General features: G+C 40.8%; 1 protein-coding gene across 1 annotated transcript in view; it reads left to right on the top strand.

Moving 5' to 3' along the window:
• Positions 1 to 25,989, top strand: part of grm5b (glutamate receptor, metabotropic 5b) — a 524,660-nt gene that overhangs the window by 394,195 nt on the left and 104,476 nt on the right. Inside the window, exon 6 of the mRNA XM_072264355.1 lies at positions 12,919 to 13,045. Coding sequence (XP_072120456.1) covers positions 12,919 to 13,045 — 127 coding nt within the window. The remainder of the gene's footprint in view (positions 1 to 12,918; positions 13,046 to 25,989) is intronic.

The following is a 25,989-nucleotide window of genomic DNA, read 5'->3' as shown; positions in this document are numbered from 1 at the left end:
GAAAGATCTAAATCCAAAGCTCACATCTGCCTTGCAAATGATTTCAGTCACAATGTTATGCTAGTTCAAGAGCAGAAGTACTAACCATTAATCTAAATTAGATTGATGAAATTTGGATGGGTGCAATGGTTGGTGTCGATATGGTGGATCAAAGAGCCTGCCTCTATACTTGGCTGTATGATTCCAGCTATGTTAATTTCAGTGACCTCTGCCGATTTGTGAAACGCATTCAGTTAGTCTTGCTATTGGGTGATATTTTTAATCCAGCCCCTTTATATTAAAGTTGGGTTTGGATTGAATTCATCATATTTGTGCCTCAATTATTCATGAGGCACCTCCCTCCCTCCAATGAGGTTGTCTGAAAATCAATTGCCCAGTAAACATTGTGGTAACACACACAAAATGCTGGTGGAGCTCAGCAGGCCAGGCAGCATCTATGGAAAAAGCACAGTCGACGTTTCAGGCTGAAACCCTTAGGAAGGACAGAAAATCGTGGTCATTGAAATATCAGTAGGAAAGTCCATTTTTTGGTAGCTCTAACTACAAGAAAGATGTTATTAATTTCAATGCCATAACCTGCATCCAGACAGAAATGTAGTTTATTTGCTGTTTATAGTTCCATGTAAACCTTGTTCAAGGATTATGTGTAAGATCTGGTGAGGTAATAATCAAACATCAAGAAGTCTTGAGGAGCACTACCATAGACCGATCAACTAGAAAGATATAAATAACATTTGCAAATTGTCTTGCCTCAGTAGTTCACTCCACCCTGTCTGTGTGTTGATGCTGTCAGTAAGCTGTCACTACTGAAGTAATGAAGCCCTGGGGCCTTTGCTGCTTTATGTGTTCTCTGTTGTTTTGAAGTTGATAACTCAGTTTGAGCTTTATTCCTGACTAATCTGCTTTTGCTGCAGATTGCCTTCCAGTTATGGATGTGTCCAACAGCCCTGAGCATGTCAAGCCTATGAATAAACAATGGGAGGCTTGAAGGGAAACATCATGAAGTTGGATCTTTGTGTTGTGCTAGAAGGTGGTGTCCTGCTGGTTTGTAGTTATGATAAAGCACACAGTGAGATTTCATTTAAATCCTGGGCAGAAGGTAGTCGCTCGGAGAGAGGAAAGGTAAATTACAGGATGAACCTATTTCACTCTTTTTACTAACAAATGACTGTTTGCAGAACATCCTTAAGAGAAGGTCAGCATTAACCAACCACTTCAACAAGTGGAGTTCTTGGTCAAAATTAGGGTAGAAGCAGAATTAGGATCTTTCTTCATAAGGAAAACTCCCTAGTCAAAAGAATAAATCAAGTAAATCTTTACTGCACTGCCTTTAAGGCAAATATATCTTTCTTTGGATGAGTATATACTATTCTCCAGAGGTGGTCATACTTTTTGGCCTGTATAGTTGTAGCAAGACTTCTCTACTTTTGTCTTCCATGTCCCGGCAATAAAGGTCAATGGTCGTTTTTCCTTCCTGGTTACTTGCTTTGTCTGCTTGCTAACAAACGGTGTTTCTTGTGTGAGGATGCACTGATGACAGAACACTCACAAAACACTCACACCACTTCAATATTATTCGGTATTTTTAGCCCCCCAAAAGATATGCAAATCCTCACATTTCTCTGTTTCATACTCTATCTACCATCTTTTTGTCTGCTCACTTAACCTTTCCGCTTCCTTTTATAGATATCTTGTGTCCTCTTAATAATCTTTGTATCATTATCAACCTTGGATAAAATATTCATGGTCCCTTCATCTAAATCACTTACATACTGTAGGTTGTAAACAGCTGAAGCCCTGGCACTGGTTGTAATTTGCCAAGTAGTTCATCATTTTCCGTTGTTTAATCTGTTTTCTGTCTACTCTAATATATTATTATAACACCATGAGTGGTCACCTTCTGCAATAATCACTTACACAGCACTTTCTCAAAAGCTTTTCCAGAATTAAAATTTGCTGTATTTACACATTTCCCCTTTATGAAGCCTGCTTATTATATCCTCTAATAATTCAAAAACATGTTTTAAAATAAAGCCATGTTGACACTGTGTAAACATACAATGGTATTCTAAAATTTACTGTTACCACTTTAATTAAGAATTCCAGCATTTTCTAAATAACTTGATAATTAATGTAATGTACCCTGCTTTCTCCTTTCTTGAGAAGCAGACACTGTTTTCGTCTTCTAGTGTCCTTTCTGGAGTACCAGGATGTAGGCCCTCAGTTTCTGGTGAATTGTTAATTTTTACTCCCATTTGGCCTAGTAGGTCCTCATTGATAATGTTGATTGTTTTCACTCTCCTATCTATTTTGCCCTCTTATTTCCTATAATTTTTGCATGTCTTTACTCTTTTCCATTGTGAATTTATATGCACAAAGCAGTTCAAAACTGATAAATCACTATCCAAATATTTCCAAATCCGAATGATTTAGCACCTGGCTCATGCCGCATTCCCTTATGGCTCACCAGTACCCCAATGGTCCCTTTCCATTCGTCCATTGGCACCCAATTTCCCATAATCCCTTCCATGTCACCAGGGCATCAGTTTTGCTTTTCCTTAAAACTCGCTCCATCCCATTTCCCACTGCCTCTTGAAATTCACCTGGTTTTGTTTCCCATGGTCCTTCCAATTTATCAGATTCACTGGAACATTTATCACTCTACTATGTAACGCTAAAAAAGGGTGAATTAAAATAATGTTGAATTCATTTGAATATCTGATAATCTGGAAAAGCTCCAAGTACCAGATTATCAGAGTTCTGCTGAGTTTGTTTATCGATCTGCCATTTCCTTATTCCCCATTATTAATCTTCTGTCTCAGCTTCTGAGGAAATAGTTTTTACTTTGCCCTATCTATTTTACCTATTTGTAGAAGCTCCTACAATTAGTTTTTTAAAATATCTTTGCTAATTAATAGTCATTTTTTATTTTATCCCTTATGAACTGCTTTCCTTTCCTTTCTGAATCCCTAGCTATACTAATGTTCATCACAACTTTATAAGCCAAATCTTTCAATATAATAGTTCCCTTCAACTCCTTGGCTGGCTACTAACAATTCATTTAGCCTGTGGAGACCTTACTTTTCAATGAAATATCTCTTCAAATGGCTGATATTATCATGCTTTTTAATCCAATTTCCCAATCTATTTCAGACTACTTTCCTTTCATAACTGTGTAACTCTCTCAATTTAAACTCATGAGCACTATTCCTCAGGGGATTCTTTACTATGAGCTTATTAAATTAATTCTTTCTAATTAAACCTGACCTGATTTAAAGTAGCTTGCCCTCAGCTGGGTCATTATTTGTCAATTCATTCTCAAGACTGCCTTTGCCAGTTTGCCTGCCCCCGCCCCCCATTATTATGCTTTAACTTTGTACAAGCCTCCATTATTACTGATGAATACTCTGTCAGTACAGTATAGCTGCTGTTCAGGATCTTGTAGGTTATTCCCATAAATGTTAATTAGATCCTTCTTATTTCTTATCTGTACCTAAATTGATTCTAAGAACTGATCTTCTTAGCCAAAAGTCTGTCTTAGTATTGTCCCAAATGCATCCTTTACTATCAGAGCTATATCTCTCCAGCTCTTTAATTCTGCCAGATCTAGCCTTGGTACCCACGCAAGCATATCTTTGTAATGACTACTAGGTCATATTCATCTTCTTCTATTTGTGTCATTCATCTTCACAATTCTGAATGTTTTATACATTCTGGTAACAGTCTAATATTTTGGCATTTTTCCTGCCTTCGTCTTGTTTACTCTTTATCCACCCAGCTTATTATATCCTCAAAAGGTATGGTAAATCAAAACTGATTTTTTTATTTCATAAAGCTATGCTCATGTAATTGTACAATAACTTTCAAAGTGCCTTCTTGCTTCAGTTAAAAACTCCAGCATTTCCAAAAATCCTGCAGAGCTATAATTCTTTTTTGATTCACCACGTCACTAGACAACCTGGAGACAAAAGAAGCTGCAGATGTTGAAATCTGGAGCAACAAACAATCTGCTGGAGCTACTCAGTGGATTGAGCAGCATTTATGAGGAGAAAGGAATTGCTGATGCTTTAGGTCAAAACCTGCATCAGGACCCAAAATGTTGACAATTCCATTACTCCCATAGAAACTGCTTGACATGCTGAGTTCCTCCAGCAGATTGTTTTTTACAGTAGGTAACTTGTTTGGTGCAGCCTGTGAAATAGTGCCTTCTTCCCAATGCAAATGCCAGTACTAAATGAAATGAAATCACTTTTCATTGAGCCAGACTGTGAAATCCAACAGTATATCCTTTTAGATATACAATGTTCTCTAATATTTTTGGATGCCATGAACATCAACACAAAAATTGCACATGCAAGGTTGAATGTCCGATTTTGTGTATTCCATAGCGTTAACTGAATTTGTTTAGCTACCAGCTCATAAACAAACTTAACACCTGAGGTGCAATATGAAAAGTGAAAAAGTAGCAATGCAAGAGTAATTTCTGAAATGAAAAAGATAGTCATATTATCTCCCCTAGCCTTCTAGTTTCTTATCTGAAATGTATGGCTTTCTGCTCTTTTGAATCCTTTTGGAATGGACCAATCTTCCAGTTTCTGAATAGCACTTTTAAAAGTTACAAGTTTGCCAGTGTGTTCAGTGATTCTGGTGGAACAAAATTATGCCTACTACATTTTCAGGCTCGTCTATCATTTAATTTTGGCGATTTATAGCACTGTTTTCTCTATTAATCTCCTAGATATGGTTCATTTCAAAGAAGATGTCCAATCATTTGACTTACAAACTAAAACTTTATCAAGCTTGGTCATATTTGCTTAGGTTCCAATTAAAATTCCTTAATAAAGGTATATTAACCAACTTCTGCTCAACAGAGATGCATCTAAGTTTCGCAAACACGAGGAAATCTGCAGATGCTGGTATTTCAAGTAACACATATAAAAGTTGCTGGTGAACGCAGCAGGCCAGGCAGCATTTCTAGCAAGAGGTACAGTCGATGTTTCGGGCTGAGACCCTGCGTTAGGACTAACTGAAAGAAGAGCTAGTAAGAGATTTGAAAGTGGGAGGGGGAGGGGAAAATCCAAAATGATAGGAGAAGACAGGAGGGGGAGGGATGAAGCCAAGAGCTGGAAAGTTGATTGGCAAAAGGGATATGAAAGGATTATGGGATGGGAGGCCTGGGGAGAAAGAAAGGGTGAGGGAGGGTTCCCAGAGGATGGGCAAGGAGTATAGTGAAAGGGACAGAGGGAGAAAAAGAGAGAGAGGAAAATATTTTTAAAATAGATATAATAATAAATAAATAACGGATGGGGTACAAAAGGGAGGTGGGGCATTAACGGAAGTTAGAAAAGTCAATGTTCATGCCATCAGGTTAGAGGCTACCCAGATGGAATATAAGGTGTTGTTCCTCCAACCTGAGTGTGGCTTCATCTTGACAGTAGAGGAGGCCGTGGATAGACATATCAGAATGAGAATGGGATGTGGAATTAAAATGTGGGGCCACTGGGAGATCCTGCTTTCTCTGGCGAACGGAGCGTTCTTTCTTTCTCCCTAGGCCTCCTGTCCCATGATCCTCTCATATCCCTTTTGCCAACTGTCCAGCTCTTAGCTTCATCCCTCCCCCTCCTGTCTTCTCCTATCATTTTGGATCTCCCCCCCTCCCACTTTCAAATCTCTTACTATCTCTTCTTTCAGTTAGTCCTGACGAAGGGTCTCGGCCCAAAACGTCGACTGTACCTCTTCCTATAGATGCTGCCAGGCCTGCTGTGTTCACCAGCAATTTTTATGTGTGTTACATCTAAGTTTGATAGCTGGGATTGTCAGTGAAAAATTATTCAAATCGACATACTGTGCCTCAGATAACTGAGCTTCCATGTGAGTGGTCATAGAAAATGCTAGAGAATTATCAGTTCTGGTGCTACAAGCTCATGATAAGCAAGTACTATCAGTGTTCTTTAACAATCCAGTCTTTTTCTCAATTTGTAATGCCTGCATGAATATATCAAAGTCCAAACAGGGAGATATTTTCTTATAAGTAAGCATACTTCTTCTATTTCCATACTGAGTACATAAGTCATTGGTGAGAAGAGAACATTTCATACAGCCTTTGTCTTTGAAAATCAAAAAAAAACTGCAAGCATTGGGAATCCGAAAGAAAAACAGTAAATACCAGAAACAATGGGAGCATTGGTGTTAAAACAGAGTTAAAGCTTCACGTCAGAGACTCTTAGTCAGATCTGGAAGACTGAAAACAGAAATTAATGTTAAGTTATGACACTCTGGAAAGAATTGAGCTTTGCTGTGCTGAATGGAGGTGGATGTGACAAAGAGGCATATGTTTGCACCATCTAGAGTTTCTGAACTGGAAGGAAGTAGTGTAGTAGGAAAGTGGGAAAGGGTTGAGGTATCAGATGTTAGATATGAACACCTTTAATAGGCTCACTGACAGATACAAACTCCATGACTGCCTTTTCAATTATGACAAGTGCGGTTTCCCCCATGAGAATAAAGCAGTGGAGCAATGCCAGCAGGCTGCTGCTTGTGCCTCTGATGTGACACTACATCCTGTAAGAGAGAGGCCGCTGTGTTAGTGTGTCTCTCGCTGTGTGTGGGTGACGAGCCTGTTATGTAAGCTGTGAAAAATGAGTGTGAAACCAAAACCATTAACATAACTTACTGATGGGCAGATTCAGGGCCTGAAGAGCCTGAGATAATAAGATCCTTAGAGTCATACAGCACAGAAATATACCCTTCGGCTTACTGAGTCTGTGCTGAGTATTAAACACAAATTTTTACACTATTCTTACACCGAACCATTTTATTCTCTTCATTTTCCCATCAACTATCCAGCTTCTATCATTACTGACATACTAGAGGCACCTTTGACTGACCCATTACCCCTGACTTGCACATCTTTGGGATATGGGATGAAACTGGAGCACCTGGAGGTCACAGGGAGAAGGTACAAACTTCACAGGCAATGCTGGAGGTCAAGATTGAAACTGGCTTTCTGGATATGTGAAACACCATCTCTACTGGCTTCATCACCTGTGCTCATACATCTTCTGATTTTTTTAAACACTTAGAAACAAGGAAGAGCAGAAATCTATACCTTTTTGTCTCCTCTACCAGAGAAGCCCTTACAATCTCTAATTTAGGAGAGATGATGGTTCTGGCCTCTACTCACTGGAATTCTGAAGAATTCGAATGTTGAAAGATTTCAATAAAATGGATGTGGAGAAGATGTTTCCTATGGTGGGGGAGTCTAAGATGAGAGGACACAACCTCAGAATAGAGGGATGTCTTTTTAGAATGAAGATGTAGAGGAATTTTTTTAGCTAGAGAGTGGTGAATCTATGGAATTCATTGCCACAAGCAGCTGTGGAGGTCAAGTGATTAGGTATATTTAAGGTAGAGGTTGATAAATTCTTGATTAGTCGAGGCATGAAGAAATACAGGGAGAAGGCAGGAGATTGTGGCTGAGAGGGAAAATGGATCAACCATGATGAAATGATGGAGCAGACTCGATGGCCTAATTCTGCTTTGATATCTTATGGTCTTAAACCCACACAACCCCCGACTTATCTCCCAACTGACATAAATAAACGGCAGGAAAAACAAAACTTTAATTCCCGGCAAAAATTGCCTGCTACTCAAACGTCTATTTCTCCGATGTCCTTGTGTCCCATCAGTTCTCTTTTATAGTCATTTTCCACTTTATCTCTCTTCACTACTTCATTTAGTTCATGGTTGAGCAATGAGGCTAGTAACCTGGCCACACAAAACAGTATCTATTAAAAATCTATATAAAACAGCAAATGGTTGAAATCTGAAATGGCAGAAAGTGATGTGAGTACTCGACAAGTGAGGAATCATCTTGAAGGGAGAAACATTTAAGGTTTCAGGTAAGAGAACGAGTTTGCTTTTAGTTGCATGGGGGCGGGGAGAACAAAATCGTTGATTGTGATTGGATGTTGGCCAAAATTGTCCAGATGATGCAAGTACTGTTGCTGTCATTTAAGAGACAGTGGCGAATGCTTGTAAATCACATTTGAGCTTTCTGGAGAAGTGTAAATAAACTGATATCTGGTTTAACATTGCCCCAATGAGCACTGATTTGTTATGACAGATGGTAGCCACAATTATGTTCTCATCAACATCAGAGAAACCTAATACAGATTGGGTGGCCATATATATAGAAACGTCAATTCATTTGACAAGGGAGAACTTGATGTCAATGTAATTCTCCATCCAGCTCCCACTCTGACCTCTCATTCTTCCCACATTGTTCCAATGAAGTCCAAAGTAATCAGCAGCTCATTTGGGCATGATAGGTCCTCTGGCCTTGACATTGAATTCAACAATTTCATCTTCCTCTGATGGTGCCAGAAGTAGTCATTTCTGGTGCAAGGTCAAGTGCACAGCATGTCTTCTCATTCTCTGTAAACAACTTCCAACATTCCCTTTTATTACAGCAACGGCTGTGATCTGCTCTTCACAGGTTCAGCACAATTTTTCTCTCTGCAGCACTCATTCATCTCCCTCTAGGGAGATGCCTGTGTTTTACAGGCATACATCACCTTCTCTTAAATCGCATCAATTTCATTTGTGTCGCCAGGATAACCTTGGTTTCTACCCTATCACAGCCATCGTCTCTCTCTTCTCTCCATTCTTCATGCTCTCTGCAATTTACAACATATTTATTTTGTCATATTCCCAACACTGATGGAAGGTCATCAACCTGAAATATAAAATCTGTCCTTTCCTCCACAATTGTTGTCTTATTTGCTCACCATTTCCGGTTTTTATTTGCTCATTAGCATCCTCTGCGCAATAGCTTTTTGTTTCCAGTCATCAGATAGAAAGTTAGTTGATGTGCCTCAAGGTCACTTGCAGACTATTACTTGGATCTTGGATTTTTTGTGCTGTATTTTCAAATATGCTTTCAGAATTTAGCTATGCCAGCCGTTATTGCATTTAATGCATTACTCTAGTGGCTCTGAATTCTGCCTTTCACTTCATTGTGATCTCCCTCTTCAGCTTTGCCAAAGGCTAAACATATGTTCTGCTGTCTTTCAAGTCTTTCCTAAGGCTTGCAAAGTTTCACTGCACTGTCTGACTGTGCCTCCTAAGCAGTCCATTCATTTATTTTTTACTTATACTTCTTTATGGTTCCTTTAAAACTTCAGGTCTTCAGAAGGAACAGTTCTAATGAATTTACATGCCTACATAACCTCAGGAAAGGGAGTGGTGTACATGCTGTTGTCCACATCAATAGTGTAGTGTTTGAGAGCTTCAAGTTCCTGGGAGTGAATCTCATTAATGTTCTGGCCCAACCATGTAGAGAAAGTTCACCAACTCCTCTATTTCCACAGCAGGCTAAAGAAATTTGGCATGTCCCCATTGACACTGATTTTATTGATGTACCACAGAAAGAATCCTAACTGGATGTATGGTCCCTGCTCTGTCCATGACAGCAAGGAACTGCAGAGAGTTGTGGACACAGCTCAGCACATCACGGAAACCAGTTTCCCCGCTGTGCACTCTGTCTGTACTTCTCACTGCCTCAGGAAAGCAGGCAGCATAACGAAAGACCCCACACATCCCGAACATTATTTCAATTCCCTTCTTCCTTTGGGCAGAAGGTATAAAAGCACACACCAGCAGGCTCAAGGACAGCTTCTGCCCTGCTGTATGAGGCTATTGAATGGTATAACAAGCTGGACTCTTGACCTGACATTCTACCTCGCGCCTTGGACCTTGCACCTTGCACCTTTGTCTACCTGCACTGCGCTTTCTCTGTAACCGTACTGTTTCATTCTGCATTCTGTTACTATTTTACCATGTACTGACTCAATGCACTGTTGTGATGAATTGATCTGTAAGACCTGTATGCAAGACAGGATTTTCACTGTACCTCAATACATGTGACAGTAGTAAATCAATTCTAATTGAGCAAGCCACTTCGCAACATGTTCTAGGCCCGGAGCCTTTCGCTGCAGCAGTGCCTGGGTCCTAGTGCAAGGAATGATATGCTGTTTGGACAATTTAAATAATATACCGGAAAGACAAGGTGTCAGGATCGGAAACAAGAGCTGATTTTGTTTGCTCTCTCATGATGTTCACTCCTCTCTCCATGGCACTGAGGCAATGAAGACTGCCCTCAGCTGCTGTGCTCCGTCCCCACTAATGTGATAGACTGATAGGCTTAGGCCTACTCCATACTGTTATGGGGTTTGGATCTAAGGACTCATTTTGGTTCGGAATGTGTTATTCGCTTCTTTTGTGTACATCATTTGCGTTTTCTCCCCCTTCCTCAGCACATCCAATATTGGTCTTTATTTTGTATTAATTGATTTCTTTTGGATTTCTTGCTTTGTGGCTACCCGTAAGCAAACAGATCTCAAGGTTGTATAATTTGTACATTCTTTGATAATAAATGTACTTTGAACTAATTCCAATTCCATTTCCAATGCAGTAAGCTGTACCGGCTTGATTCATTTCATAATATGGTTATCTCAAAGTTAGATAGAAAAAAAAGGAAATTGCCTTTTAAACTCACGAGAGAGCATAGACCATCAACTTTTTACTGTTGATGTTTCTGTAGCGGGCAATTTCTTTTTTATGAGGTTGAGTTACTAGCTCAATGCTCAACGCTCAACCCAGCATGGATGGAAAGCGTGCCTGGGGAGCTGGCTCGGTTCGAACTCGGGAGCCTTCACTCTGAAGTCCAGCGCTGATTCCACTATGCCACCAGCCAGCCAAAGTTAGATGACCAGGAGCTAAATTCTTCATGTAAGTTTGGTGTGCAATCATAATTGTCACTCAGTAGGGTATTGTTGTGCTTGTTGTGGTGTTGGAGGTGTGAAGCCAGGGCTAATATCAAGGAAACAGATATGAATCTGAGATCCATTTTGGAGAGTGAAAAGCATCCCAGAACTGTGTACAAAGTGGAAATGGTCAACACTTCTATCACACTAACAGCGTCAAAAACTGATTTGCAGCTCAGGAGATTGAACTGTAAGAAAATTGGTTGCTGAGTTTTCTGGCATGGAAACAATGTGACTTTATTTCAAAAGTAATTCACTTTTATGTATTGCTTTGGGACTTCAGAGAACATAAAATTGGAATGCTTCTTTTTCATCATTTGGATCTGAACATTCATTTACAACAGAACATTAAAAACTGCTTTTCAGCCAGAATTCTCCCACTGGAGTATAATTGTTAATTCGTCACAACACAAGAATATTTAATATTCAGGATTATGCTGCAGATAAAGCAGATTCTTTATCATTACCTTTCCCTCTGGCAGAAACAAGATCTATTACAAAACATGCAATATATAGTATATTTTTAAATGCATTTAAAATTAATACATTGACTATTTTTCTTCTGCCATAACATCTTTACCAGCAAAGATGTTCATATTTGTATGTAATCTTCAGTTGTCTTGTGACAGGTAAACAAATATGATTCAGATCTTTAACCAGATCCCAGCACTTTTGTCAGATCTCTCATATTTCTCTGACCAGCTGCTGAATTCTGAAAGTGACCCTCACTGGCTAATGTTGCAATGCTGCACTGGTGGAATCTACTTAGTTTCCACTGGGACAACCTCTGTACGTAGGTTTCGCAGTTAACAGGCTTGGAAGTTTGCCTACAGGTCATAGAGTCATAGAAAGATACAATGTGAAAACAAGCCCTTCAGTTCTGTGAGCCCATGGCAACCATCAGACTAATTTACACTAGTCCTACATTAATCCCATTTTAATTCTCCCCATATTCTCATCAGTGTCCTAAGGTACTACCAATCATCTAAACACTACAGGAAATTTACAGTGGCCAATTAACCTATAAACCTGCATGTTTTAGGGATGCGAGAGGCAACCAGAACATCTGTAAGGAACCTACACAGTCACAGTGAGAATATGCAAACTCCACTCAGACTGCACAGAAGGTCAGGATGAAACCTTGGTTTCTGAAGCTGTGAGATAGTGGCTCTACTTGCTCAGGAGACACAAGAGGGTGCAGATGTGGAATCTGGAGCAACGAAGAAACTGCTGGAAGAACTCAGCAGTTCTAGCAACATCTGTGGGAGGAAAAGAATTGTCCACATTTCAGGTCAAAACCTTGCATCAGGTTTTCAACCCAAAATGTCGACAGTCTCTTTCTTCCCACAGATTCTGTTCAACCCGCTGAGTTCTTCCAGGAGGCTATTGGTTGCTCTACTAGCTGTACCACTGTGCTGCCTGGATCCTGCAACAGGTTAAACCTACCATGTACAATAGGTGTATGGCTATGGGAAAAATTGTAAGTACGTTTTTCACAAATAAAAACAGAAAATGCTGGAAGATTTCAGCAACTATGAAAAGGAAGCAGTCCTCATATTGTGTCTAATTTTTCACATTTTGTGGGAATGTTAAATACTGATGCATTTTTGGAGAATATAATATATTTATTAACATTTTTAATGCTTTATTTTCTGTCCGCTTTTGTATCAAACACATTTAATGCAATTACTTTCAGTGCCTGCCTTGGCAGACATTGAATCAGCAAGTATGGAATAACAATTATATTTCTTCCCATCATATTGGCTAAATGTTTAGTTTATCAACCTGTTAGGACTCATTCATGATGAATGTGGATTGTGATAGAGCAACCCATCTGGTGATGTACAAAACAATAGAAAATCCAATAAATATCTTTGCTACATGCAATATAACTACACGTTAACTTTTGTAATTATAGATTTTTAGAAATCTTTGTGATACTGAATTCAAATGCATTTGAAAATACGTCAATCAGATCTAGTCACCATGTAGTTTCACTGGAGGTCTGTGGAAATCTTTAGTTAACACAAAAAAATTGAAGGCTTTACAATGACCTCACACCATTTTCTGTGTTACCAATCATTCTGCATAGGTGATCCGGAAAGGAGAAGTAAGCTGCTGTTGGACTTGTACCCCATGTAAGGAAAATGAATTTGTGTTTGATGAATACACCTGCCAAGCTTGTCCCCAAGGTTCTTGGCCTACTGATGATCTCACAGGTAAGAAATGGAATTAATACTTCAATAATAATCTCTAGCTAAATCTGAAACTGTCTGGGAACTGAGTAGCCTTTCTACAGTGATAAAGTAAAATAAATAACTGCGTCTGCTCAAATTATCTCCACAGATTTTGGACACTATACTAACTTAACCTAAGTTACATGGAGATTACTTTACTTGAATTTATGTATTGTTAAGATGTCAATCTGCAATTGATAAATCAACAGCTTCCTCTCCATATCGTGCTGCCTTGGCTTGTGTATGGACTTGTGTATCACATAGACAGCCAGGATGCAATATCCGTAGCCGACCCCAACTAGCGGAGGGCCTCAGTAGATAGATGGCTTCAATGAGTCAACAAGAAATATGCAAAATATATTGTTTACAGTGGAAAATTGATGAACAGCAGTGAAACTGAGCGAGTATCTGAACTGAGCTAAATCAATTGCTCTTGAAAAGTGTGGAAATCAGTTGTGTTTCTTACATAATAAATCTGCTCAGATAAATAATAATATTCAAAATCAATAACTGCAACAAACAGCATTCCAAGAGAGAAGTATATATTAGTGCAAATTGATTGGGATATCAAAAACACACTCTCTTTACCCCAATTAATTTTTTTATTCTCTATTGAATTTAATTCATTCTTTTGATGTGATCGTAAATTTACTCCTTCATTCCTCATATAATTGGCATTGTTTTAGAAGAAGTTGGATCTATGAACATTTGGACCACCTTCATATAAAGAATAGCAGAATCTGGTATAGCTCAGAAAGAGCCTATGGAGCTTAACTGTTTAGAGAACAATGCAATCATTTCCTTTTGAAGGTTCCTATTGAATGTGACTTCAATCCTTAAAGCTTCTTCAAGAAGCCAGTGGTTCTTCAGTCAACTGTCTTGAATTAATGCTCTCTGCTCATCAACATTTTCAGCCAGTGGGAAACACTCCCTTATTTTCTAACCGCCGCATGGTTTGTTGCCTCCCGGGTGTGAGGGTCCGGGATGTCTCTGACCAGGTGCATGACATCCTGGTACGAGAGGGAAAGCAACCAGAAGTCGTAATACATATTGGGACCAACGACATAGGCAGGAAGAGGGATGAGGTCCTGAAGAGTGAGTTTCGGGAAATAGGCAGAAGGCTGAAGAACAGGACCTCAAGGGTGGTGTTCTCAGGATTGCTGTCAGTGCTATGTGACAGTGATGGTAAGAATTGGAGGAGATGGAAGTTGAACGTGCGGCTGAGGAGTTGGTGCAGGGAGCAGGGTTTTAGGTTTTTGGATCATCGGGATCTCTTCTGGGAAAGGTGGGACCTGTACAGACTGGATGGGTTGCACCTGAACTCAAGGGGGAGCAATATCCTCGCAGGTAGGTTTGCTAGCATGGTTCGGGAGGGTTTAAACTAATTTGCAAGGGGGATGGGACCCACAGCAATAGAGCAGTGAAAGAAGTGCATGGAGTAAAGCCAGACCTAACATATAGAGAGGCTTTGAGGAAAGAGAAGTAGAATAAACAGTGTAAAGACAGTAAGGTAGAAGAGCTGAAGTGTGTGTACCTCAATGCAAGAAGCACCAGGAACAAAGGTGATGAACTGAGAGCTTGGATACATACATGGAATTATGATGTAGTGGCTATTACAGAGACTTGGCTGGCACCAGGGCAGGAATGGATTCTTAATATTCCTGGATTTCAGTGCTTTAAAAAGGATAGAGAGGGCGGATAAAGGGGAGGAGGGGTAGCATTACTAGTCAGGGATACTATTACAGCTACAGAAAGGGTGAGTAATGTAGCAGGATCCTCTTTTGAGTCAGTATGGGTGGAAGTCAGGAACAGGAAGGGAGCAGTTACTCTATTGGGGGTATTCTATAGGCCCCCTGGTAGCAGCAGAGATACAGAGGAGCAGATTGGGAGGCAGATTTTGGAAAGGTGCAAAAATAACAGGGTTGTTATCATGGGTGACTTTAACTTCCCTAATATTGATTGGCTCCTGATTACTTCCAAGGGTTTAGATGGGGCAGAGTTTGTTAAGTGTGTCCAGGATGGATTCCTTTCATGGTATGTGGACAGGCTGACTCTGGGGAATGCCATACTAGATCTAGTACTAGGTAATGAACCGGGTCAGGTCACAGATCTCTCAGTGGGTGAGCATCTGGGGGACAGTGACCACCGCTCCCTGGCCTTTAGCATTATCATGGAAAAGGATAGAACCAGAGAGGACAGGAAAATTTTTAATTGGGGAAGGGCAAATTATGAGGCTATAAGGCTAGAACTTGTGGGTGTGAATTGGGATGATGTTTTTGCAGGGAAATATACTGTGGACATGTGGTCGATGTTTAGAGATCTCTTGCAGGATGTTAGGGATAAATTTGTCCCGGTGAGGAAGATAAAGAATGGTAGGGTGAAGGAACCATGGGTGACAAGTGAGGTGGAAAATCTAGTCAAGTGGAAGAAGGCAGCATACATGAGGTTTAGGAAGCAAGGATCAGATGGGTCTATTGAGGAATATAAGGAAGCAAGAAAGGAGGTTAAGAAGGGGCTGAGAAGAGCAAGAAGGGGGCATGAGAAGGCCTTGGCGAGTAGGGTAAAGGAAAACCCCAAGGCATTCTTCAACTATGTGAAGAACAAAAGGATGACAGGAGTGAAGGTAGGACCAATTAGAGATAAAGGTGGGAAGATGTGCCTGGAGGCTGTGGAAGTAAGCGAGGTCCTCAATGAATACTTCTCTTCGGTATTCAACAATGAGAGGGAACTGAATGATGGTGAGGACAATATGAGTGAGGTTGATGTTCTGGAGCATGTTGATATCAAGGGAGAGGAGGTGTTGGAGTTGTTAAAATACATTAGGATGGATAAGTCCCCGGAGCCTGATGGAATATTCCCCAGGCTGCTCCACGAGGCGAGGGAAGAGATTGCTGAGCCTCTGACTAGGATCTCTATGTCCCCGTTGTCCACGGGAATGGTACCAGAGGACTGGAGGGAGGTGAATGTTGTCCCCTTGTTCAAAAAAGGTAGTAAGGATAGTCCGGGTAATTATAGACCAGTGAGCCTTACGTCTGTGGTGGGAAAGCTGTTGGAAAAGATTCTTAGAGATAGGATCTATGGGCATTTAGAGAATCATGGTCTGATCAGGGACAGTCAGCATGGCTTTGTGAAAGGCAGATCGTATCTAACATGCCTGATAGAGTTCTTTGAGGAGATGACCAGGCATATAGATGAGGGTAGTGCAGTGGATATGATCTATATGGATTTTAGTAAGGCATTTGACAAGGTTCCACATGATAGGCTTATTCAGAAAGTCAGAAGGCATGGGATCCAGGGAAGTTTGGGCAGGTGGATTCAGAATGCAGAAGGCAGAGGGTGGTGGTGGAGGAAGTACATTCAGATTGGAGGCTTGTGACAAGTGGTGCCCGATAAGGATCTGTTCTGGGACCTCTACTTTTCGTGATTTTTATTAACGACCTGGATGTGGGGGTAGAAGGGTGGGTTGGCAAGTTTGCAGATGGCACAAAGGTTGGTGGTGTTGTAGATAGTGTAGAGGATTGTCAAAGATTGCAGAGAGACATTGATAAGATGCAGAAGTGGGCTGAGAAGTGGCAGATGGAGTTCAACCGGAAGAAGTGTGAGGTGGTACACTTTGGAAGGACAAACTCCAAGGCAGAGTACAAAGTAAATGGCAGGATACTTGGTAGTGTGGAGGAGCAGAGGGATCTGGGGGTACATGTTAACAGATCCCTGAAAGTTGCCTCACAGGTGGATAGGGTAGTTAAGAAATCTTATGGGGTGTTAGCTTTCATAAGTCGAGGGGTAGAGTTTAAGAGTCGCGATGTAATGATGCAGCTCCATAAAACTCTGGTTAGGCCACACTTGGAGTATTGTGTCCAGTTCTGATTGCCTCACTATAGGAAGAATGTGGAAGCATTGGAAAGGGTACAGAGGAGATTTGCCAGGATGCTGCCTGGTTTAGAGAGTATGCAATATGATCAGAGATTAAGGGACTAGGGCTTTACTCTTTGGAGAGAAGGAGGATGAGAGGAGACATGATAGAGGTGTACAAGATAATAAGAGGAATAGATAGAGTGGGTAGCCAGCGCCTCTTCCCCAGGGCACCACTGCTCAGTACAAGAGGACATGGGTTTAAGGTAAAGGGTGGGAAGTTCAAGGGGGCTGTTAGAGGAAGGTTTTTTACTCAGAGTGTTTGGTGTGTGGAATGCACTTCCTGAGTTAGTGGTGGAGACAGATACTCTCGTGAAGTTTAAGGGACTACTAGACAGGTATATGGAGGAATTTAAGGTGGGGGCTTATATGGGAGGCAGGGTTTGAGGGTCGGCACAACATTGTGGGCCAAAGAGCCTGTACTGTGCGGTGCTATTCTATGTTCTAGTTCTATGACCTGGAAATCCTTGATGAACTCTTAGCCTTCCCCAATCAATAATAAACAATCCCACATTTTCCATTCTGTCCGCACAACTATAGCACTTCATACTAGATGCACTTGATATAACTCCTGTAGAAAATTACCTCTTTATATCTTTTTATAATGCACTACTTAGAACTGGACATAGTTTGGGCCTAATTAGTATTCATGTAGAGTTATGTAATTAACCTGTCTTCCTGATATTTGCTCTCTGTCTTTCTACTGATAAATCACGAGACTATTTTTTGCTCTATGTCTTGTTCATCAGAGCACAAACATACCCAAGTGTCTCTGTTCCAGCATTCCTTTGTAATTGTACTTTTACATCAATTATATTTTCACTACCTATACCAAAATTATGATTATATTTTATCTACATTGACTTTCACTTGCCACTTCTCCACTTATTCTGTGTCTGTCTATTCTCTACCTTCATCTTTCCCAACCTCCAATAATTAGATTTGTAAGTATGCAAATTTAATACTATGCCCTGTACGAGATTTAAGTAATTAAAATATACATAAAACTCAGCAATACAAGTATGAGAATTTAGAAAACAACTGTCTCATTCTCTCTTGTCTGAAAAGCTACCATCCATCCTACTCTCCATTTTTCCCTTCCTAAGCTAATTCTATATCTATAGTACATTCTACTGTAACACATAGAAAATGCTGGAGGAACTCAGCAGGCCATGGCCTGCTGAAGGGTCTCAGCCTGAAACATCAGCTGTACTCTTTTCCATAGATGCTTCCTGCCGTGCTGAGTTCCTCCAGCATTTTGTGTGTGTTGCTTGGATTTCCAGCATCTGCAGATTTTCTCTTGTTTGCATATTCTACTGTCTTTGCTTTTATCTCACAGATTTCAGTTTTTCCAGTGACCTATTATATGGTACCTTATCGAATGTTTCATGAAATTTTGCATATATGGGGAAGTCAAAATTGAGATACATTGATCAACAATCATCTCCATCAAAAAAGAGTCAAACCACCTACCTGAATGTTAAGATACTGTATACAGGGTAACATTAATCAGAAAGTAAACTGGAGAGGCAACCTAAAAATGTGACTTGTTAGAGCTGATCTGAGGCTGAGTATTCTGCTGTGTGGGCCCCTGAAGCCCTGACTGCCTGAACTCTTTCAAGAAAATAGAAAGCATAAGTCATGAGTTGAAATGTAATAATCTAGACTGCCTGGATGAACACAACTCTGATAACTCCAGATTCTCAACAGCATCCTGGCACTATATTCCGCTTGACTGAGATCCAGCTCTGGCACCCCAAATATTTTTCACCTTCAACATTGGTGTACAATGGCTGCAGTGTACTGTAACAATTCAGCAAGGCTTCTGTGACAACATCTCAGAAACCTTTGACCTCTGAAATTTAGAAAGATAAGGACAAAAAAAAACATGGGATTATTACCAATCACACTTTTAATCCAAATGCACATAAACTTGATACACAATCTTTTCATTCCTTCTGCATCAAGGGTCAAAATCCTTAACTCTTTAATTTAACAGAGTAAGGAAGGCAGGGGTAACTATAACTTGTGTAACAGTTCAGAATTCAGACACAAGACAAGGTTTTCTGGAATTTCTGAAAACATTACATGGAGAAGTTATCGGGAATATATCGAGGACTGTCTAAAACTCAAAGAGTACAATTACACTATAATAACAAACAATTATAATTGTAAGTAATTACTTACAAGCAATACTAGATTACTAACAAACATGCTCAACACATTTACCTAGACAGCAATTCCCACTACAAGATCTAACTGACCTGCAGTCCAGTGGATGGTCAAATCAAACATGATTAGATACTAGGTACGGCACTTTAACCAGTAACAGACCATATTGTTTTCCTCAAATGCAACACCCAATGCTGTTTCAATACGTTTTATTGTATACCCTAAGGTTATCAAATTCCCCTTTTTACTAGTCTTTCCATGCAATGAAAATAATTGGTGGAATTAAGTTTTTCTTTGCCCTCTAGGAACTGATAATAAAGCTGCAAAGCTATTTGTTCAGTATTTCATCGTCTCAGAGAGCTCCTTTGCAAAGTCACCCACAGCTATAGAACTTTTCTAATTCTTTGAAAAGAAACCCTTTATATTTATGATATATGCTAGTAGAAAATTTTGATTAATGCCTCTGATTAGCCAAGTTACAGCTAATAAGCAGAGATTTACAAGACTTATATAGGAATACTCACAACACGCTGGAGGAACTCAGCAGGTCGGGCAGCATCCCTGGAAACGATCAGTCAACGTAACGGGCCCGAACCCTTCATCAGAACGTAAGTGTTCCAGCCTGTTACGTTGACTCATCGTTTCCACGGATTCTGCCCGACTTGCTGAGTTCCTCCAGCGTGTTGTAAGTGTTGCTTTGACCCCAGCATCTGCAGAGTGTTTTGTGCTTACTTCTATAGGAATGTCTTTCCCACATAGATTACAGTGGTTCAAGAAATTGGTTTACAATCATCGTTTCAGGAGCATTTTGAAATTGGCATTAAATGCTGGCACATTGATGAGAAAAGCATAGCTTATATCAGTTGTACCAAATTCACCCACTTTCTGTTTCACTCCATCAAAATGCTTAATCAAGTTACTAAAACACAATTTTTTCCTAATAGAACCTGTGTTGACTTTTATTAGTCCATGTTTATTGAAGAGGCAGTTTATTTATTCCTGGAATACTGTTGCTAAAAGCTTCCTCATTATTGAAGTTAATCTGGCTGCCTTTTCATTATCTAGTTATCCCTCTTCCCTTCTTGAACAGCATACCATTTGCAATCATACAGCCAATTGTTCCAGTCTGTATTTTTCAGCAATTCTTCAATTTCTATGCTTAATTTCTTCATCAACTGAAGATGTGCTTGCTCCTGACAGAATGTACCTCAAGCATTGCCAGTCTCTTTACCTAATTCTATTTCATCCATAACTCTTTTGGTCAAAGCAGCTCAGGCAAATCCCCTTCCACGTAAACACCGAAAGTACTCAATTGGAACCCGACTAATTAACAATGGAGATAAAAACATCAGAACATAAGAATCACGGGAGCAGTGTAGGCTAGTCGGATACTACCCCGCCATTCTATAATATCATGGCTGAACTAGTCCAGGCCTCATCAGAACTTTCCTATCCTGTTCTCATGACACTTGACTCCCGCAGAGAAAAGCTACAGACTTCAGGAGGATAAAGAGATCAGTTGGGATAAACAGTGGGAAATGGAATTAAATCCAGAGAGGTGTGAGATCATGCGCTATGGGAGGTGTAACAATTCCGTAAATGAAAGGATATTGAGTATTGTGGCATAGTTAGGACAAATAATCAGAGTCTAATTCCCAGTGTGGTAGTACACAAGATGTTAAAAAAACTTAAAAGATTTTTTAAACAGAGAGTATCAGGTGCCTGGAATGTGCTGTCAAGGGAAGTGGTGGAAGCAGATACTGTATATTACATGATTTTGACAGTGGAATAATTGTTGGTGCCAGATGGGGTGTCTTGAGTATCTCAGAAACTGCCAATTTCCTGGGACTCACATGCACATTAGTCTCCAGACTTCACAGAGAATGGTGCGAAAAACCAAATACCTCGAGTGAGCAGCAGTTCTGTGGGTGAAATCACATTGTTAATGAGAGAGGTCAGAGAAGAATGGCCAGATCAGTTCAAGCAGACAGTAACTCAAATAACCACGCATTACAGCAGTGGTGTGCAGAAGAGCATCCCTGAACACACAACGCGTCAAATCTTAAAGTGGGTGGACATTTAAGATGGTTTTGGTCAAATGCCTCTTTTTTTATGAGATTCTACTTTCTAACTATTTCATCATTCAGAGAACTTTGTAGTAAGTTTTTATTTCCTTAACTATGAAGATTAATCGTTGGTCCAATGCATCTATTTCAAAGCCCTTGACTGTAATCTGCTCATGTCAGAATCTTCTTCAATCTGTTAAAATTAGCTCTTCAGCAGTTAGGCACTTGTTTTTATTCTGGATCATACAATTCACTGCCTCCGTAGCTGATTTGAATCTTATGACAATTCACTGCTTCGAAATTCTCCTCCACCTTTGCATTCTTTATTGACTTATCAAGAGGAATAAATTTTACTCACCCTTTCCTTTGCGACTCATTTTTTAGCTGCTTAATCAATTGGTCACTGTGCACTCAACATCTGACTCATTGTTACCTGTAGCAGCTGAACAGGGACATGTTATCAACAGGAGAGCTAGGTAACAGAAATGAATATACTCATAGCCACAGAGAACCAATAGGCATTAAAACTGAATAAGTTAATGACAGATATATTGCAAAACAGAAAGCCCAAGTTATGGATGAGGGATAAGAAGTAAATTTAATGTACCAGTACAATAAACATGGATTGAATAGTATTTTATTGCTTCTTTCAGTAAAACAAAAACTAAGTTACAAATTTACCAATCAATCACAAGCATTAATTTATGCTGACTTTAATTTCTAATATAGTACTGCATTGTGGGACTGGAATACTAAACATGATCATCTGTAAAGCTGTGCTATGTTTATTAATCTTATTGTTTCTGCAGTCTGTGAAATGGATTGTTCTGTCAGAGCTGAGATGTTGTATACTTTAGATAAGGCTTTATTTCTGCCTACTAGCAGTTGATCATGAAGCATGGACAGAACCATCAATGGACTAGTTATGCCATAGGAGGGTGCACATCATATAATTCACAGTTGTGTGGGACAAGTTAAATCAGGGGTCCCCAACCTTTTTTGCACGGCGGACCGGTTTAATACTGACAATATTCTTGCGGACCGGCCGACCCGGGTGGGTGGGGGGGGGGGTGGGTAGGGTTGCCAACGGACAAGAGTAGCAGTCAAATACGTTGTGTTGATACCGAAAAAGACTACAATGACCATGAAGCCTTGCGCGGGCACCAGTACGCATGCGCGTCGTGACCTGCCGATTTTCTTTCCCCTGCAAATCCTTTTTGGCGATTCTGTTTGGGGGGCGGTATTAATCACGACCGGAATATAGGTGATAAGTGGGTAATACACTCAATTTCGTTTCTAAAAGGGTTTATCTAACGAATTTAATATTAAACACACAGCGCATATTTTCCTTGCATGAATATAGTGATAAGTCAATTATCAGTGGAGCTTGAAGTGTGTTGAATGAACTTCCAGTAGAAGTGGCAGAAGCAGGTTCGATATTATCATCTGAAGAAAAATTGTACAGGTATATGGACAGGAAAGGAATGGAGGGTTATGGGCTGAGTGCAGGTCGGCGGGACTAGGTGAGAGTAGCGTTCGACACGGACTAGAAGGGCAGAGATGGCCTGTTTCCATGCTGTAATTGTATATAAGTCAATAGCATCATAACATTTTAAGTAACGTTTGGGTATTAAACACACAGCGCATATTTTCCCCATATGAACATATAAAATCAGTGCAACACACCAATATTGCTGAATCAGTGGGAGCCTGGGCTTGTTTCCCTGCAACAACACCGTCCTATCGAGGGGTGGTCGGAGACAGCGATACTCGAACGAGATTCCTTATGTCCAGTCTATTCCACAATTTAGTTTTCCTTGCATTCATTGCAGAAAACTCCACTTCTCAGAAAAATGTTGGAAATGGAAGCCACGTTTTCAGTGCTTTCATGGCTGTCTCAGGATATTTAGCCTTGACTTTGATCCCAGAATGCCAACAGAGATGTTATGTCAAACATACTTCTCAGCCTGCCGTCATTTGCAAGCTCGAGGAGTTGATCTCTTTCCTGCGCTGACATGGATGACGCGCGAGTAATGACCTCGCATGCGTAATGGCTCAACAGTGGCCATGACCGGGAATGAGGAAAGGTCCAGCTGACTTCTATCGGCAAATCATATCGTTTCCTCGCTGCCCGGTAGCGCATGCTTTGCGGCCTGGTACCGGTCCGCTGCCCGGTGGTTGGAGACCGCTGAGTTAAATGAACCAAAGGGCCTTTCCTTATCTATTACTGTTAGAACATTTACGTAAATCAATGTGTACACAAAAATCTTGGAAGATGCTAATGATGCACAGTACAGTAAAATGTACTTTGTGCTGTTTGGGAGTGAAGAAACAGAGCACTTTTCATGCATAATGCCAGAATATCTAAGCACTCGAGATTTTTGTTTGACATCCTCTCTTGAATAATGTGCAGTCTTCCCTTGTCACTTTGGCTATAGTAGCAATGCAGTACAGAAATTAAATCTTGAACAGGATATCTTGAATATGACAGCTCTGCTATTTCACTGTCCGTGTTCCAAAAAAAAACATCTTAAACATTCCTGTCATTCCATGTGACAAAGTGATATGGTGCGTAGGCAGTTCTTATCAGTGCAGAAGATGGGGTTATTCTCCTATCATAGATAAATAGAACCGTATCTGCCAATTGTGCCACAAGCTAGTCCAATTAGAATCATTTGATCTTGCCTCATTATCCATTATATCAGCTCTTCCTCAATGTATCTCAGATAGAAATTAGGACTGAAAAGTAAATAATCTGTTTTTTATTATTTGAATAAAATAATGAAATAACCATGTGGATAGGACTGCCCACAGTATAATTTTTATTAATCTACAGTATTTCTAGGCTTAAGCTAATTAAACAGTTAATTATATCCTCACCGATAAATTACTAGATTGCTGCTTGTTAGTGATTTTTTTAAACTTGTTAATAAATTGTGCTCTACCGATGTAATTTCCTATTTTTGAGATACTTTGCCTAGCAATCACTCTAATCCATTAGTATGCTGAACAAATTCTGATTTGCACAACCTGTTAATATTTCACTTATTGGAGAATAACATTGATATCCTTACATGAACACGAGGAAATCTGCAGATGCTGGAATTTCAAGCAACACACATAAAAGTTGCTGGTGAACGCAGCAGGCCAGGCAGCATCTTGAGGAAGAGATACAGTCAACGTTTCAGGCCGAGACCCTTCGTCAGGACTAACTGAAAGATGAGCTAGTAAGAGATTTGAAAGTCGGAGGGGGAGGGGGAGATCCAAAATGATAGGAGAAGACAGGAGGGGGAGGGATGGAGCCAACAGCTGGACAGGTGATTGGCAAAAGGGATATGAGAGGATCATGGGACAGGAGGCCTAGGGAGAAAGAAAGGGGGAGTGGGGAAGCCCAGAGGATGGGCAATAATGGATGGGGTATGAGGGGGAGGTGGGGCATCAACAGGTTAGAGAAGTCAATTTTCATGCCATCAGGTTGGAGGCTACCCAGACGGAAAATAAGGTGTTGTTCCTCCAATCTGAGTGTGGCTTCATCTTTACAGTAGAGGAGGCCGTGGATAGACATATCAGAATGGGAATGGGATGTGGAATTAAAATGTGTGGCCACTGGGAGATCCTGCTTTCTCTGACGGATGGAGCATAGGTGTTCAGCAAAACTGTCTCCCAGTCTGCGTCGGGTCTTGCCGCATCGGGAGCACCGGACGCAGTATATCACCCCAGCCGACTCACAGGTGAAGTGTCGCCTCACCTGGAAGGAGTGTCTGGGGCTCTGAATGGTAGTAAGGAGGTATAAGGGCATGTGTAGCACTTGTTCCGCTTACAAGGATAAGTGCTGGGAGGGAGATTGGTGGGGAAGGATGGGGGGGATGAATGGACAAGGGAGTCACGTAGGGAGTGATCCCTACGGAAAGGGGGGGGGAGGGAAAGATGTGCTTAGTGGTGGGATCCCGTTGGAAGTGGCGGAAGTTACGGAGAATTATATGTTGGACTCGAAGGCTGGTGGGGTGGTAGGTGAGGACAAGGGGAACCCTATTCCTAGTGGGGTGGCGGGAGGATGGGGTGAGAGCAGATGTGTGTGAAATGGGGGAGATGCGTTTGAGAGCAGAGTTGATGGTGGAGGAAGGGAAGCCCCTTTCTTCAAAAAAGGAGGGCATTTCCCTTGTCTTGGAATGAAAAGCCTCATCCTGAGAGCAGATGCGGCAGAGACGGAGGAATTGCGAGAAGAAGATGGCATTTTTGCAATGGACAGGGTGAGAAGAGGAATCGTCCAGATAGCTGTAAGAGTCCGTAGGCTTATAGTAGACATCAGTAGATAAGCTGTCTCCAGATATAGAGACAAAAAGACCTAGAAAGGGAAGGGAGGTGTCAGAAATGGACCAGGTAAACTTGAGGGCAGGGTGAAAGTTGGAGGCAAAGTTAATGAAGTCAACGAGCTCAGCATGCGTGCAGGAAGCAGCTCCAATGCAGTGGTTGATGTAGCGAAGGAAAAGTTGGGGAAAGATACCAGTATAGGCTTGGAGCAACACACATCAAAGTTGCTGGTGAATGCAGCAGGCCAGGCAGCATCTGTAGGAAGAGGTGCAGTCGACATTTCAGGCCGAGACCCTTCGTCAGGACTAACTGAAGGAAGAGTGAGTAAGGGATTTGAAAGTTGGAGGGGGAGGGGCAGATCCAAAATGATACGAGAAGACAGGAGGGGGAGGGATAGAGCCAAGAGCCAAGAGGTGATAGGCAAAAGGGGATACGAGAGGATCATGGGGCAGGAGGTCCGGGAAG

Source organism: Mobula birostris, chromosome 7 (genome assembly GCF_030028105.1).
Source record: "Mobula birostris isolate sMobBir1 chromosome 7, sMobBir1.hap1, whole genome shotgun sequence".
NCBI lineage: Eukaryota > Metazoa > Chordata > Chondrichthyes > Myliobatiformes > Myliobatidae > Mobula > Mobula birostris.
The sequence above is the reverse complement of the archived record's forward strand: the minus strand, read 5'-3'. Positions and strand labels throughout refer to the sequence as shown.